General features: G+C 34.2%; 1 protein-coding gene across 1 annotated transcript; it reads right to left on the bottom strand.

Moving 5' to 3' along the window:
• Nucleotides 1-14,137: 14,137 nt before the first annotated feature.
• LOC143559119 (transcription factor TCP15-like) lies at nucleotides 14,138-16,139 on the bottom strand. Its single transcript, XM_077047796.1, has one exon. It carries the CDS (start codon nucleotides 15,481-15,483, stop codon nucleotides 14,338-14,340), a length of 1,146 nt encoding a protein of 381 aa, XP_076903911.1. The 5' UTR covers nucleotides 15,484-16,139; the 3' UTR covers nucleotides 14,138-14,337.
• Nucleotides 16,140-16,421: the final 282 nt, after the last annotated feature.

Here is a 16,421-nt window from a genome sequence, read left to right on the forward strand (position 1 = left end):
TCTTCCTCGCTCGAAACGAACCTTTCTTTCCAACATAAAATCATTAATATTCTTTGGAAAAATGGTGGTTCGAGTCAACCATCTCACGGTGGATGGACCCGGATCAGTTTGCATACCAGACAAAGAAATAACCGGACCTTTAGCTTGGACTGCAACATTCTTTGCAACCTTACTTAGGCTACTCTGAATCAAATTTACTCGGTTTTTAGGATTCTTATCAACCCGGTCCCACCTTCTTTTCCCATAAAAAAATACATCTCGAGAAACATGCATTTGGTTCTTAACTGGGTCGTGCTTCCGGTATGCCTTTTTACCGAGTTCGGTACCGAGATTAACCGTAGGAGTACTTCGGTCATCAAACTTTTTAACCGAAGTAATTGATAGCAAAAACATCGATGTTTCAACTCGGATCGGTATTTCAACCCGGAGCCTAACCTTGTACAACCGATTTCTAGATCTAACCGACTTCATAATCACCTTTCTCGATTTATCAAGAAGTAAAAGTTGATCATCCTCCATAATCACTCTGCACCCATGTTCGGTTGCTTGTCCCAAACTGCAAATATTGCTCGTTAAGTTCGGGATAAAATAAACGTTTGAGATAATTCTCTCAACATCATCATCACAAATAATTGTAATGGAACCCTTTCCTTTGATGTCGACACACGAACTATCACCAAAACGAACTTGCCCAACAACAGTTTCATCTAATTCAGAAAAGTAAGATTTCATACCCGTCATATGATTGCTCGCCCCGTTATCGAGGTACCAAAAACCAAACTCTACCGGTTCCGACTCGTACCGCTTAGGATGCACGCTTTCTTCATTCAATATGACTTCTTCATTGATACTTTTTTTCATCAAAACTTCATTTGTTGTTGGTTCGTTTGCTTTGGTTAAGTTTGCTTCGGCTCGTTTTCCTCTTCTTTCCGGGCATGCCGAAGCGAAGTGACCCATCTCGTCACAATGAAAACATTGAACCCCCGAATAATCCTTTTTCTTCCACGAATTACCTTCTTTGTTTCGGTCACCTTTTGAGTCATCACGGGATTGCTTAGATTCTGCTTTGCCCTTCCCTTTAAACTTTCCAGCCTTAGCCCTATTGAACAGTAACTTCCCATTATTCTCCGGTTCGTCATCAACACTGTTCACACGATCTTCAAAAGCTTTAAGACGCCCAACTATTTCTTCAAACTTAAGTGTCTTGAGATCTACCATCTGCTCGATAGAAGCTACAACATTTATGAATCTTTTAGGCATGCCAGTTAAAAATTTTCTCACCAATCTTGTTTCATCTATGGCGGAACCAAGTGCTGCGAATTTAGTTGCTAAACCGGATAATCTCCCGGAATAATCGTCTATAGACTCGGAATCTTTCATCTTTGTTCCTTCGAATTCAGTTATAAGGGTATGTAGACGTGCTTATATAACCCTCTCCGCTCTGACATACCGGGATTTTATGGCATTCCAAATCTCTTTATATCATAAGCTCGATCCTTGTAACTTTCATTAGCTCAAAAAATTACAATGCATAAACTCTTTTTAACTCTCTTAATGATATAACCCACAATCTCGAGTATATATACTAGTTTAAACATGAACACCTAATTAGACTAGAATACAAACTCCTTATCATACTCAAATACTAATTAGTAAAAACATATTTAAATAATATTTAATTAATAAATTCCTGGTTGTCCAAGTCATTGGCTCGACTTGTTCACCAAGTAATTTATTCCATGTAAACCAAGTCACGTGCTCAACTTGATAAACAAGATACGAACTCATCATTGGCTCGATGAGTCGGCCCAACCCGCTTCATTTACTCGAGGATGGAAATTAAGTCCAACAACACAACCTAAATCATAACCAATTAAGCTTATCAAAAAATTTAATTGTTTAAACCAAAAAAACAATTTACATAAGGCCTAATTTTTTTTTTGCTTATATTATTTCGTTACTCGTCATGCATGTGTCTTTTTATTTCGGCTCGGCCGAGACATATAAATTCTCTAGCCGGTCCTGGATGTTACCGGGGAGATGGTGTGCCAGCTTTGTTAGAAGCCATATGACCCATACTGGATTAATACTACTTGTATAGTTAGTTGTATCAGTTCGCAACAGACTTGATGTATACTTCTACTGATGGTGTATCAAAAACATTACATATTAATTAACAAGCTAAAAAAAACCCGTAGTTACTAAATAAATACTAAAGCAACCACACAATCTAAAATCCACGATGAGGTGGATTTAATATAAAACTAGCTATTTAAAACACGTAATTCATTTAGAAATATTCATTAACTTTTTCAGTTTTCATATGGACGATCTCAAATAAATTTTCATTCATTCTTAGAACAAACTTTTTTTAAGACTACCTTAACCATCCACAAAGAAAACCCCGATAAAGTGGTGTTTTTTGTTACAGTTAGTATGATTACAGCTTTGTAATTTTATTTTTTAAACAAGTTGAGAGACTTGATGATAATATATTAAAAAAAAAAATACTTTGCATAAAACATGGGTCATGATTCATGAAACACCAAATTAGGTTCTATACAGTTTTTAAAACAGAAACTAATCACTTAACGGGACCCACACTTATGCATGGACCTGATGAAACTAGATTATGGGGTCCACATGCATGTGGGGTCAGCAATTTCCATCGTTCATTTTTTCCTCTCTTCATTTTTAGCCATGTTATGTATTTTTAATATAATATTTGAATATGAGGATATATTGAGATATATATTTCTATTCTGTAGTTTAATTTGCAATTGTAAATGTAATATGAGTTGTGTTTCGTTCTAAAAAGTGGTAGTGTAATGTTCTTTTTGATATTTTGTTATAACTTTAATCATATTTCATGACTTGTAGTATGTTCCACAAGTTTTGTTTACTTGTGTGATTAATAACTTCTTATATATTTATTTGGTTAACGGAAATTATGGTGAAATATGTCGGTATATCTTATGTCATGCCTTGCACACATGGAAGTTTCTAAGCTATGCGTAGTAGGGGGCTATAAATTGTGTGAATTACGACACGTGGCGTTCAGTCAGCAAATTGTAGGAATTTGTTTTTGAGATGTAATGGTGTTGTAGGCTAATATATATATACACACACACACACACATATATATATACTACACACAAACATATATAATAATATTTAATATATATATATATATATATATATATATACTAAACACAAACACATTTCGCCCGACAAATAATTGAACCCCCCTCCCCAATTTCGCCCCACATTTCTCCTGGGGAAGGTGTTGTAACCCCTATTGTCCACAATTCGCCCAAAGATTTTGCCCACTACGGATAGTCTAACTCCATTTTTTAGTTAATTGTATGGTTAATTCATGTGGTTTTTAAATTTAACATGTTTGAGTATTAAGGATTTTAACTTTTTTTTCTTGAATAGTAAATGTCTCTACCAAGTGAATTAGCGTCACATTGGCATTTTACTTTTAAGTAACATGTTGGGTTTTATGTTTTCATTATTTATCAAGACAAAACCCAGTTTAAAACTAACAAAAACACAAGGGAATTTTTGTTATTACACACATGTGTGTGTGTAAGAGAGAGAGACATGTCTCTCTCTCATGTGACTGGAACTGGTTAGCAATACCGCGTTCATAGTCACCTAAACCAAATTGTGGAAAGACCTCATTACCACCTGAACTGACTCCATCTCCCTCATTCTTCTTCTGGATCTACAGTTGCACCACCATAACCATTTTCCTTCCTTTATACCTACAAACAACGACATGACCTCATCCATCGTTTTTCTTATGAAACTTCTGGCGATTCAACGCATGTTGAAAATTTCATTATTTTAACTTATTTAGCATTTATCTCTTCATAAAGGTTTCAAGACATGCATTAGCTATTTAAGCATTATCAAGTTCCCAAATATGATATTTGGTTTGAATGTTTACCAAATATCATTTGGTTAACCTAATAAATCTTCGGATTTTAAATACGATGTCCTCCAATTTCAATCTCTAAAATTCGACTTGATATTTGATAGTCGTGTGCAATCTTAAATAACTTGATTATTAACTTTCAAATTATGAATATTTAAAGATTGATCTACAAGATAATCACACTTTCAAAATGCACACAATCATTGAAGTTTTGATATAACTTTGAGATAATGCTTGTCTAATCCATGGTTAAACAATATGAGTGTTTTAACCTCACTAGTTATTAGGTTCTAATTGACGATTCAACATCTTCGATTTTGCATAAAAATGAAACTTAGTTTGATTAAATGATGGGTTGTAGTCTTTGTACCCGAGTCAACATTCGTGAATTATATGTTACGTGGATACTTAGAATGGCAAGAAGACAAGAGTAACACTCTTATCTTACTTAGTGAAAGGTTTGTTTGTACTAGACAATATTGGTTTTTGTAAGACCCTGTTACCGGTAGCCCTACTTTGGTGTTAGATTTACTCATAAACACAGTTCTAAATATCATAGTTAATTAAAACTTTACGCGGAATATAAAACTTCAACCATAACATTTTACATAACCTTCAAATATTGTCTAATAAAATATTCATAGTCATTTAAAACAAAACATAGTCTTTAAAACATCACAACGTTTCTTCGAGATGCCAGTATCTTCGATTCCATACCATGTGTCTTCAATCACGCGAGCTGTCTCAACCTATTTGCCTGCATGCATACTAAAAGTAAGCTACGCTGAGTGAGTTCTAGTTAATCAAATAACTTACTTTTCATACACATATACGTGCCCGAATGTACGCATTACATACTTAACCTGTCCATCAATCTTTCATACATATACATATGCGTTATAAAGAGCATTCTCCCTACATACCTCGAATATTATTAGGGTCTGGTACCCTGCATCCTTGGATATTATTAGGGTCCGGTCACCCTGCATCCTCGGATATTATTAGGGTCCGGTCACCCCTCATCCTCGGATATTATTAGGGTCCGATCACCCTTCATCCTCGGATATTATTGGGGTCCGGTACCCTTTCTTCCATACTCCCATAACATACTTTCTATATACATAATCGTAAGTTTTGCACATACATACATCATTCATTCTTCATCTTACATCATACATATAACATCAACCATTACCTGGCAGTACATGCAATATCCGAAGATCGTTCATGTACCAACAAGAAAGCATTCATACATTTCACATAATACATATATGGCATACACTTATAACTTAGGATGAGTATATTAACTAATCACATCAAGTATGCACACAGCCCCGAAAACATAACAAGGAATGGGGCTAGAAACTCACCTGAATGCGGTTACGTTCATCGCTAATAGTTATTCCCTTCTATAGCTGTGCACGACTAACTGTATAACAATTACACATATCAATTTTCTATCACTATATATATCGAGTTTCTAGTTTAATTTAACCCACAACGAACGGGGGGTCCGGGGGCAGCGCCCCTGGCATCGGGGTCTAGGGGCGGCAGCCCCTAGAAGGGTCCAAGGGGCAGAGCCCCTAATGGAAAAATTTTATTTCCATTAACCGTCTTAACACATTTTCAATTAGAATTTTGAATTATTATAAATTTGCTAACTTAAAAGTTCAAGGGCTTATTTGTAATTTATTCATTCCTTTCTAAGTCCAGGGACTGTTCTGTCATTCTTTCAAAGTTCTAATTCGTTATTCAGTCTTCAACGAATGGGAGTTCATAGCGAATTAACTATTATAACGAATCTGGCTTTGTAACGAATCAAGCATTATAACGAACTGGTTCTTATGACGAATCAGTCCATATAACGAACCGGTCCAGGTAACGAATTGGACCTTCTATTTCGTTATGTTCTTTAACGAATGATTATGACGAATTGAGGTTAATTCGTTATCTTTTCCTTAACGAATCTGGACACGAACTATGGCTAGTTCGTTATTCTTTCTTTAGCGAATTAGGTGACGAACTACCTCTAATTCGTTAACTTTCCGTTAACGAACTAGGGTTAGGTCAGAGAATGTCAGGAACATTCCCTGACATTCTCTTTTACCTCGTACCAATTCCGGCGCCGTCGCCGGAAAAATGAGTTTTGACTCGTTTTTCACCGTTTTCCACCTCGTTCGATCCAGATCTGAGCTAGGGTGACCCCTAAGCCCATCTTAGGTTCAGTTTATACCCGATTCCATCGGATCTCGTGAATCTAACGGTTTAACGATGTCTGCTCGTCGTTTTGTGACCATATCTAACGGGTTTAAGCTCATACGACATCATACTATCATTACCTTGGGTCGGTGTTCGGTTTCCTTCTTGATTTCGGCTAAGATAAGGAGAGAACTAGAGAGAAAGCTTAAGTGTGTGTTTTGGTGGTGTATGGAATATGTGTAAAATGAGGAAATAAGTGGTGATTATGGTTTATATATTTATGGATCAAGGGCTTAAGCCCATGGTCTTTCCTTCTTTCTTTCATAACCCAAGTCCATAACCCATATCCATTTACCCAACACTAGCTCAACTCATATTCTATTTATCTAACCCGTTAACGACCCACTACAAAATAGACGAAGTTTATTTTATTATTATAACCAAAAGTAGGATATTACAGTTTTGGTGGTGGAAGAAACACCATTGTCTTTTATTACAGACTAGTTTGAGCCCCATGTATTACACGGGTAATTAATGAAAATTTTAAACCTTAACTATTAAGTGAAATACATTAAAAAACATGATCATATATTGTTAATACAATTAGAATCTGCATTCAAATTGCAGAAATTACATAACTAAGATTATACAATATGTTTCAAATAAGTAAAACATTTCTTGTACACTACATTTGTGATTGTATTGGTCGGTATACATTGTTTATCAAAAATCAAAAACTTTAGTACATGTCTGCTTATAACTCTTAATAAGGTAACATATAGGTCTACTTATAACTCTTCTGCGTGACAAGGTTTTTCGAGTACATACCAACCCTAGATAAATGATAATATATCCATGAAACTAACAAAAAAATATTCATACACAAAATATCAAACATTTTAATCAATTAATATTATGTCATTTTAGACCATCAGCTCATGTTTACCCAAAAATCATGATTATCCCAAAACCAAATTACCTGAATATTGATGAGATAATCATCCTTAAAATCTTTAGAATTTGAAACAGATTAATCATGATAAATTTGTTGTCATTAATATTCTATGTATAACAAATTTTTAATTGATTTTGTATTTTACAATTAACAATTGTTAATCAATCAACATATAAAACCGGAAATTAAAATATTACAAATAACTACTTATCATATTAAAATGTATTTTCAGGTGAATCCAAGCCTCAAACGAAGAAACGAATGGAAAAACAAAGAAAACAACAAAACATGGGGCTGTGCTTCAGGAAACATGGGCTGTGCTTTCAGGAAACATGGGGCTGTGTTTTTGGAAACATGGGGCTGTGCCTTTGGGAAACACGGGGCTGTGCTTTTGGAAGCACGAGGCCGTGCTTCTGGTCACTTTTCATAAAAGACAAAAAATCTATAAGAAAAGACAAAATAGTGAACAGCTGGACACAAGGCCGTGCTTTTGGAAGCACGGGGCCGTGCTTATCTCTCAGAAACGACAAAAAGAAATAGCACATGTCACTAAAAAGCACGGGGGCGTGCCTCAGGAAGCACGGGGCCGTGCCTACCTTCCAGAAACGACAAAAACAATTAGCACATGTCACTAAAAAGCACGAGGGCGTGCCTACGAAAGCACGGGGCCGTGCTTCTCACTCCAGATTGTCTATAAATAGTGGCTCATGTTGCACTCATTTGGTGTGCCTTGAAAAGAATTCTATCCGTTTTTCTCTTATAAAAGCACACACTAACACTCACATAGAAGATTTAGTGAAGAGTTTGAAGGCTTGGAGGTCATCATCATCAACCATCATCATCGTCACCATTAAGAAGGAAGATTCATCTACATTTAGTTAGATTGTTCCAAGTTTAATCATGTATTTGTTATCATCATTCATTTTAATGTTAAACACCATGCTCATTATGAGCTAAACTCCATTTACCATTTAAAATCTATGAAGAAGCTTTGTTTTACTTGATGATTATTTAAAACATGTGGTGTAGTCTAGTAAAGTACATGGTTATCTTACAATTATCTTTTGATGAGAAATGTTTCACCATCTTAAATTACTAATTCAAAGTTGGTGATTGTCAATTACATTGGCAATCGTTCATGATCGATTCATGTTCTTGAAAGATAGAAATACTTTAATACATTATCGAAATATGGATCCTCATATTGTACTTAGAAATGATGAGATATAAGTTATGATGTATTTCTCTAAGTCTTGGTAATCCGAAAATGGCTTTGCTTAGGATATCATGCTAGTTAAAGAAGTCATATGTTAACGGAATGTGTAATTATAACCTACATAAATCAACCAAGAGGAGGTCTGTGAGTTAACTACAACCACCCGAAGTTGTTAGAATTGGTATTTGAGAAATCGAAGTCAATCCTAATCTTTCTACTTTACGAAACTACTTGCCAACTTAAATTGACATCATTGAGGTAGCATGACATTAGGAAAGGAAGGACTTTAAAATGCGCATGTTACCTCCTTAGTGCCAAAGATGCTCACTTAAGGCTTAAGGAGCTACCTATCATAATTGCTACGGCAAGTTTACCACATGTTTGAATATTAATTATCAATGCTAAAATGGAGTGGATTCTTGATCTTAGATGGTAACCTTCACGTAATTGAATTCTTCGTTTAGAATCTCTCGTCTTGGTCACCTATATATTATATATAAGTATTTATATTTTATAAAAAGTTCGAAAATCAACCCCAAAATGATTAAAACCTCTTATTAAAGTAAAACAACAATTTATTATTAGAAACATTTGTGTCCACGAATCGATACTTGGTTCTTACCAATACTATTCTACATATACGATAGGTACACTTGCCTATTTTATGTGTATTTAGTCTTTGTAGAAATCACTTTTATAAATTTAAAACACGATCTTGTGCAAAAGCTAAAAATCCAATTTATCATATTTTATACAAGTCGCGCACACGCACATCAGTATCTCATAGAGGTAGCTATATGTAGATTACCAGCTATGTATACTAATATTTTGTTTATATTAATAAAAGACTAATAACTTATAAAAAATAATAGAACATATAATTATAAAGATATTTGTGTTTAAAAGTGGCTTTCACAAGCTTTCAAGTATCTTTGTGATTTTTATTTGAACCCTCTCGCATAATGTGTGTGATATTTTTTTTGGGGGTGGGGGGAGGGGGGTTATACATAAACTTTGGGATTTTAGTATTTTACAACTATCTTCTATGATTTAGGACTTAGTCGCCAAAATCATATGACATATAGAATAAATCTCTTCCTCAAACTCACATGGTATTCCATTAAACTTTGACTTGGCCGATATTATTGTTTCAATTGTTTGAATTTTAGTCAATAATGACAATGGACTCTTCTAAATGGTTCAACTTATTATTAATTACGATATCATCCAACGGTATCACACAAGCCAACATGCACAACAATTGATAAAATATTATACATGGAGCATGTTACGTATTCCATGAAGCTCCATAAATTCCAAGTTTGTTACATTTCCATGTCTTACGTTAATATTGAAAAAACCAACAAACCTTTGATTCAATTTGTACCGCTTTCGAAACCATATCATACCTTCACATAGGGAGACTTTATTGTTCCCGAGTTTCATTTAAGAGGAGAAAGGAAAGGAAAGGAAATGAATGGAAAGATAGAGGTGAGTGTGTTCTCAAGTTTTTTTTATGGAAAGAAAGGAATAGAAAGTTCAAAACTTGTGTTCTTAAGTTTCATTTAAGGGAAGAAAAGAAAAGAAAAGTGAGGGAAATGTGAGGTTTTAAAGGGTGAAAGTTTTTTTTTTCAAAATAGAAAAAATTGAATGGAAAGAAAAGAAAAAGAGATAGGATGTGAGAAAGGAAAAGAAAGGAAAATAAAGTTTTCCTTTCCTTTTATTTTCTTTCATTAAAATAACTCACAAAACATTCCTATACTTGAGTAGTAAGTTATTGTAGGAAAACTCATAGTATGAATCCTAACTAGCTCCAAAATGAACGATATATATTCATATAATATATTAGAGTTAATAAAATCCTCTCGCTTTGATCATCGCTTGAGAGTGATAAGTAATACAAATTAAAAGGGGAAATTGGGTTTTAATAATTTAAATTTTGACCTATTGGACATGATTAATCCTAACATAGTGAATGTTTTTCTCCAACGATTTCATACTAACTAAAGTTAGCCCGGTTAGATTTTTTGATGACGTGGATCGCTTAGGTGAACGTGTCTCTTATTGCAAATTAGGGATGACAATAAAATCTGAACTTGATATGAAAACCCGAAACATTTGAGACATATAATATTCGTTCCATTAGGGTATGTGAGAGATTTTGGATTGCTTTTGAAAGTTTTCGTGGGTTTGGAAAGGTTATGAGATTTTGTAATATGCCCAATTACCCAATAACATAACCCTGATTATTTACCCGACTAACCCCACATATTGTATACCTAAAAATATTTTTTTTTGTTTGGAATTGTTTATTTTTTTTTTCATTTTTTTTCATTTTTTTTGTAAGTTAGATGTATTATATACAACTTGGAGCATTACCTAATCGTCAAAACTTGTTCATAGTAATTATTTGTAGTAATTGATAAGTTATTGGTAATATTTTATGACAATAGTTTTTGTAATTGATTAATAGTTTGGCCAATCTAGTTGAAGATCTCAAAACCCATTAGATACCCGACATGTAATTTTATTAAGCTAACAAGTATATCCAAAACCCGTGATTTACCCATTACCTGATAGGTAATTACCTACAAATACCTGGCGGGTTGGGATGTGATTTACTAACAAGGTATAGGTTTGATAATGCCTAAACACATCCTAAACTCGACTCATTGTCATCTCTACTGCAAATCAAGTGCTCATTAAAAATGTAGGCCAGGTTAACTAAAAGTTAACTACATTAGTTTTTTAAGGCTTCAATCGAGTGTTCATTAGATTTGTAAGTTAGGTGCATTAAGTATCTCTCTTACTTTGCAGCAAGAGACACGTTTTTGCCACATAATCAGTCCACGTCATAAAAAAAAACTAACAGGATTAACTTTCAGTTAGTATGAAATCACTATAGCAAAATATGTTCAAAGCTAAAACTGTTCATAAACATTTACATTTCGAGTTGGGATTAAACCCTACCAATATGACTGAGTTGAAATTATTAAAATCCAATTTCCTAAATAATAATTAGTGTTGAACTCGTCCTCTAATAGTTTAATTGTATAAACTTTAACAATACAATTTTTATTTAGTTAAAGTTATATATATATATATATAGTTTATTTAGTGTAATTTTCATGGCCAACGGTTAAGTTTCATAAAACCAATGGATTCAATCGTTACAAAAATGAGTTCGTTCAAAATTCTTGTTTGATATGTTTTACATGAAAAGTGCAAAATAATAGTGTCGGTCAAACTCGACACCACCTATATACCTTTTCCATTGTCTACTCATTCTGAAGAATACAAGTCTCGGACAAATTACCTAATCGATCTATAATCACCCAAATAGCATAAGCCTTTTTTGTTTTATACAATTTCGTCACCAAAATTCTTCAACAGTCACATTCTCCTAGCTCCTATATGTCCACATCGAGAGTTCGCAAGACTCGATCTATTTATAAGGTTACGATCAGCCCTGTATCCACGCCGAGATTTCACGAGACTGGATCTTTTCATAGTGTTTTTAATAGGTTAATTTCCGCTAAAACAATTTCACATTTTAAAGTGTAATATACGAATCATAACTTTCAACTTGTACCATCATAATTCATAAATGTTTTGTCGTCCAAGAAAAGAAAAACTCTTGTTTGATAAATGATGATATATTGGAATAGTGTAGGTATATTATAGTGGTTAAGTGGCAGTGCCAGCGATGGATTGAATTATATAAAGAAGGAAGAATGATCAAACTTGTTCCCTGCTCTCATAAAAGGTAACTTTGATTTTGGATCCCACTGACCCCAATACCTGGACTGATAAGGTCTGGGCCCCACTCTCATTCAAATATCTTTTATTTTATTCAATAAAACCAAATTAAATACTTCCCATACATCGACGATATATTGTCACATAACGTATTATTTATTTATTAATTTCTTTATCACACAACTTCCATATCCAATAATCATTATTTGTTTATTTAAATTAGACTTTAGAAAAGTATATTAGTTATTTATATATAAAACTATACATGTTTATTAGAAATGATACGGTGGGTAAAAAGGTTTAGACAACTTTTAATTAATATTGTTAAAACTTGTTTGGACTGAGAAACCGGACTCTTAACAGCTTAACAGCTTACGGATTCTTTAAAAAAGCGTTTAGAATTACCTTTAATACATTAATAAGCCTTGATGAGACATGATGTCAGTTGTCATACATATTATGACGCGTCATGCCTATATCACTCAGAAACACCAACACGATGGAATCGATTCTAGCTAGTTGGACCAATCAATTCTTGATTACTGGTGCTTGAGTCGGTAAAGTAGTTTAAATAACTTTTTCTAAAATGTTTTTATTTTAATTTGGGACATGCACACAGTAAAGGGTTTGCCAACTAAACTTTTGGTTTTCTACTAAAAATTCAATATATTTACATGTGTAGTAGGTGTTCTGAGTGTCCCAAAGCGCCCCCAAATACCGACCCCCGAGGCTCTTTGAGGGCTTTTTTGGGACGAGGCTCTTTGTACAAGGCTCCCTTTTTCCCTTAACCAATCACATTAATTTCCACAAACTTCAACCAATCACATAATTATCTTATTTATATTTATTTTAAATTATATATTTGAGTAATGATTATAGGAGCTCCATCTACTACATCTCTTTTTGACAAAAAAAATAAAAAAACATTTTATGGTGACGTAACGCCACATGATACAAAACGTCTTAATAGAGACTTCATCCACTACACATTGTTGTACGTACATAGAATTTTTTAGACAACATGCTATTTAAACTTAATATAATTTATGCAAATAACTTTTAAAGTTAATATAATGACATTTACTTTCTAAGTTTCTTAAACAATTAAACCAAATTTTCTAATCATACTCCTAAATCTACATTTATGTCCATCACAAGACTTCCATTTGTTATCAAATAAAAGGAAATACCATTTTTAACACATCTTAATACCGCTGGATCTCATGTATTTTTGTATTTATTGTAGGCCCCATACAACTAAGTGTCTTCAAATTCAAATATCCTTAACTCTGGATTTTCGAACATTTCAAGTGAATGATTTCAATATTTGAATCTGAAACGGATAGCTGAAATTTTGACTTTAAATATGTTTGTTGAATCAACGGGTGTGAATATAAAATCAAGCAATTGAGAGAGGGAGGAGATCGCAAGGAATCGAGGATGATGACTAACAAGTGACATTGTGAGACGAAATTCTTAAATAATAACCTAATTAGTGTAGCCATAAACTAATAATTAATAATTTAATAATATAACATTTCATATTAGAATATCAAACTATCTGAAAATTTTTAAAAATTCTATATGAATCAAAATATATCCTAATATTGTTACTCTACAGCTTTGAATTAGAAACATTACATTACAAAAAAAAAATTAAAGTAATAGTAATATTTACTCTAATTTATAATTACTCTATTTCTTATACATTTTTCACGTTAACAACTATTTGTATATATTTTAAACTAAACACTTAACATAATTTATTTTAAAATTTTTCAGATTATTTATGCACCTCACATCGTTCAAGCAAACCAGTACAATACAAAATAGTACTATAAAATAAAATAGTAAAAGTATTTAAATAAAAGTTACAAAGTGAAGTGATTTAAGATAGATTGACGGTCAGGTAATATCACTTTCAAACGTCTCGGGAATGACACGGAATTTTATCCGCGGTAGATCCAAGAACTTACCATCTCTTACACCCTCTTCAAGATACCGTTTAACTAACGAAATATAATATTCAAACTAATCATTACGAATTCATAAATAGACCTTTTCTTTTTCCTTGTAATGATTAAAACCAACAATACACACTGTTAAAAATTCTCTCTCCAAACGCTTTGCAGATCCTCAAAAATAATCACACAAATTTAAAAATAATAAAAAAAATAAAACCTTAAAAAATCAGCATAATTATCGGAGAAAAATAATATTTTTTTTCTTTTCTCAAAATTTTTAGACCAAATCAAACCTTAACCATTATGAGTGGTGGCTAGTAGTATCATCTCCGCCACCGCCACCACCACCACCACCATGAGATCCACTTGCTTGTTGTTGTTCAGATGCCCCTTGTCCGAATATCTGTCGATACGAATTTAATCCGGAAAGCATGTTCAATTGCCCTTCAGTAAACCCACTGCTGCCGCCTCCTGAGGCGACAGCAGAGGCAACACCCCCAGTGTTGCCCCCGAGTCCAGCAGACAACTGCTGACTCGGTAAAAGCGCAACAGGTGTTGGAAAATTCATAAAATGTAAACCTGTAGAGGCCGGGCCTCTATACACGGCGGTGTTATTCACCGCCGGAAAAGTCCAAATCGGATCGCCAGTCACTCCTTGGTGTTGATTTGAATTCGCAACCATCCAAAAGCTCGCTGGTACTGATGCGTGGCTAGCCGCCATGGATCCTGAGCTCGATTGTAGCAAATAATTCCCCAAATGTTGTGAAGGCAATTCCGCTTCAGCCGGAACCCTACGTTTCCTTCCAATACCTTCTTCTGATAACTCAATTGTATTATTATCTCTATTTTCTTGTTTTGTTTGTAATATCTGATGCAAACTCGTCGACGACCCGAAGTTTAAAAGGTTCGACGAGTTGTTTTCGGAAGAAGACAACCCTATTCCCGGAAAAAGATTCCGATTTTGTGGGAGAGCGAAATTGGGGTTAAAGTAGCCTGATCTGAGTTGTGAGGGGACTTGCATAGTTGACCCGGAGCTCCGGAGTGAGATGTTTAGTGAAGTAAAGTTAGCCGGGATAGTACCCGTGCCAGTGGTTGCTATAACAGCTGGCTCAGCTTGTTGTAGCAGCCACTCGATGGTTTCACCATCAGTTTTGTGTCCCAGCTCACGAGTGAGCTGGAACACACGGGCGGCGCATAAGGCAGGCATGCGTATGCGCCGTCCACGGCCGTCCACTTTTGTGTGACGGTCTTTGGTGGAAGTTCTCTTGGGAGCTAGTTTTTTGTCCGTGGAGGTGGTGGCGGGGGCGACGGTGGTTATTTGAAGGTTGGAGGTGTTGGATCGGAAGGCGTCGGAGGAGGAGCAGGCTTCGTCGTCTTTCTTTTCGAGTAATTGGAAGGGGAAGTTGGGACGATGGTGGAAATGATCATCACCAGTGCCACCATCCATAATCACATAAGACTAAGAAAGAGAGATATAGAGAGAGAGAGAGAGGAGATTATATTATTATTGTTTCTCTCTCTAAACTTATAGATATGGAGCACAGAATCTATGAAGAAGATGTGGGTCTGAATTTCTTTCTCTTTCAAGACCATATAAACAGTCTCACTCTCTTCAAGTCTTTTAACTCTAATTTCTTTTTAGTTTCAGTGTGTGTGTTTATGTGTGAGAGAGAAGAGCTAGGCAAACTTTAAGCAACAAAGATAATGAGTGGGAATTATATTTTTGAGCTTTAAAAGGAAAAAATAAAATTATTTGAAGCTAGGAAAGAGATAAGAAAATTACAAGTTTAGAAGACTTTTCAAACAGAGTGTGAATCAATATATATATCCTGTTAATATGGACAATTAAGGAAGAATTAATGATTATTACTTAAGTGATTGACTTTGGTTGATCATCAACTTTTGCTTTTTTACCTTTCTATTTCATCTAATAATTTGCACTAGACATATGTAGGCTAATCACATTGTTACTTGTTACAACAAAAAGGTATGTTGTACTAGCAATTTGCTTGTGATTGAAGATTTGGATGTAAAAGGATGATATAGTACCATTAATGTACGAGACACATTAACAGCCCTACAATGGCAATATGCATATATATGATGTGTTTGGAAAACGGTTTTTGGTGTGGAAAATTTTGAATATATGAGGTTACATTGCCACATTGGTGTGTGTTAATTCAAGCTTTGACTGTATGATAATGGTTGTTCATGTGTGGGTAGATCTCTAATGATAAATCATAAATGCTTATGAATATCCTTTATTTGTTTCTATCTTTTGCAGTCATTCATAAGTTTTTGAAGTAGTTGATAGTTTTGAGGAAAATTAGGTGACACGGATGGAGAGAAAACTGTCATAATACTTGCTAATAATATCTATTGGGA

Source organism: Bidens hawaiensis, unplaced genomic scaffold (assembly GCF_021521415.1).
Source record: "Bidens hawaiensis isolate Kalapana, Puna unplaced genomic scaffold, B.hawaiensis_p1.1 tig00019700_1, whole genome shotgun sequence".
Taxonomy (NCBI): Eukaryota; Viridiplantae; Streptophyta; class Magnoliopsida; order Asterales; family Asteraceae; genus Bidens; species Bidens hawaiensis.